General features: G+C 41.9%; 1 protein-coding gene across 1 annotated transcript in view; it reads left to right on the plus strand.

Moving 5' to 3' along the window:
• The window catches only part of LOC106331030, a 12,303-nt gene extending 10,483 nt beyond the window's left edge, over positions 1 to 1,820 (plus strand). Inside the window, exons 3-7 of the mRNA XM_013769391.1 lie at positions 43 to 159; positions 217 to 726; positions 920 to 1,227; positions 1,310 to 1,391; positions 1,473 to 1,820. Of these exons, the coding sequence (XP_013624845.1) occupies positions 43 to 159; positions 217 to 726; positions 920 to 1,227; positions 1,310 to 1,391; positions 1,473 to 1,820 (1,365 nt within the window). The remainder of the gene's footprint in view (positions 1 to 42; positions 160 to 216; positions 727 to 919; positions 1,228 to 1,309; positions 1,392 to 1,472) is intronic.
• The last annotated feature ends 189 nt before the right edge of the window (positions 1,821 to 2,009 follow it).

A 2,009-nucleotide genomic window follows, 5' to 3' on the forward strand; every position in this document is an offset into this window, starting at 1 on the left:
TAAAGTGGTTTTATACTAACTTAATAGTTTTATCTTCTGCAGACTAGGACTAAGAACTTTACTATGAAGGATTACTCTGAAATGTTCCCTCGCTGGGATGGTGAGCTGGAAGATGAGAAAGCTGATAACATAGTGAAGGCAGTGTTTTCTTCAGGCTGGGCATGGTAACAAAGTCACTGGCCTCTTGTCGGAACAAAACTGTGGACAAATGTGAAGGTGGAGATCCTTCCGATGAAGACAGAAGCTGGTCAGATGGTGCGAAGCTTGAAGACAGTGTCCCCTTCTCGCACACAGTCTGATGCAGAATCACGCAAGAAGGCTCGTGAGTCCCCTGGCCTGGATGTGGAGACCATGAAAGGAGAAATAGTTCGTTGGCTAACTGGCCTGACTTCTAATATGGCTGAGGGGCTGAGCAGATGCGAGAACACTCTGAAGACACAATCCCGCATGATTGAGGGCCTTACAACTCAGGTGGGAGCTGTTGAGAAGATGGTGCGTGAAGGTTGGAAGGAAGACCACACCAAAGCTGATTCATCTACTGATGTACCTGAGGCAAACAAATCTGATGGAGACAAAGCTAAGAAGGACAGCGCTGAAGAAAGCAAAGGTGATGAAAGCGATGAAAGCAAAGGTGAGGAAAGCAGAGCCGAGGAAAGCAAAGCTGCGGAAACAGCTCCCAAAGGAATGACAACAAGAGCCAAAGCTAGAGACACCCAAGCCACTGTGGTTAGTACCAAAACATCTCCCAAACCACTCAATCCGAAAAGAGGAAAAAAATCAGTGAAAAAGAAATAACTTGTTTGCATTTGCATTTGGATTTGGAACTGTGGAAAAACGTGTGCATTTGAATGTTCTCTTTTGGTTTGTATAATATTTGTGGCTGTTATTAATGTGTTCTTTCTACTGAAAACAAATGCAGAGTGAGAGTGAAAATGAGAATGGAGGCATAAGTGTTGTTGTAGTAGATAAAGAACAATCATGCATTGATTATGGTTCTGTGAAAAAACTAAAACAAGTTGGTAAAGTGAGAGCTGTTCGCATTGTGGCCCGTGCTAAAAGTGATCGGCAACGTAGGCTTGCTGCAACTCAGCAGTCTCCTTTTGATGGAGACAGCACGGCAAAGGTTATTATACCTAACCAGCAGAAGCAAGGCCAGGGATATAACCCATTTGCTAATCATGATCGCAAAAAGCTCTCTGCTCTTCTTGATTGGGTGAAACTTGACCCGTAAGTCATCTATTTCCTAAATTAATTGCTCTTTATATAAAGACTTTGTAGTATTTTATTTATTTAATTTGATTATTGACAGCAAATGGCGACAGAAGGTCAAAGGTTCTTCAAGTCATTGGTTCTACATACTACAAACTCCTGCAAAATGGTTGATTGACACGGTATGTAGACTTCTCTCTCATGTAGACTTCTCTCGCATGTAGATGTCTCTGATGTAGAAGTCTCTAATGTTGTAAATGCAGCACATGGATGCTGGCATTAATCTCTTAAGGCTCCGATACACAAAGCACCCTGAATGGTTTAGGTCCGACAGATTTTGCATTTTGGATGCTGTATTTACTCAAATGTGGACAGCAAAGTACTCAGAGTTTCTGGCCTCTCCTGCCAATCCTGACGGCTCAAGTAAACTACTCCCTCCTGGCGCCTTAGACTACTACACAGGCGAGGAACCAACGTATAGCAGATCAAATAAGACATGGGCATCGGAGATTGATGATATATATGCACCATTATTGGTCAAGAATGATCATTGGGTAGCTTGCTGGATATCAATCGTTTTTAAAAAAGACTACAAAAGAAGTCTGCGGTAAGTAAAAGAAGACTATAAAAGAAGCCTGCGTTCTGGAAAAGAAGACTACAAAAGAAGTCTGCGATCTGTAACAGAAGACTAACACATTAAGACATAAGACATAAGACAACAACCAAAGCAATAAGACAACTGTTAAGTTCCACACATAAGACATAAGACAACATCCAAAGCAATAAGACAACATCCAAAG

Source organism: Brassica oleracea, chromosome C1, assembly GCF_000695525.1.
Source record: "Brassica oleracea var. oleracea cultivar TO1000 chromosome C1, BOL, whole genome shotgun sequence".
Lineage (NCBI taxonomy): Eukaryota > Viridiplantae > Streptophyta > Magnoliopsida > Brassicales > Brassicaceae > Brassica > Brassica oleracea.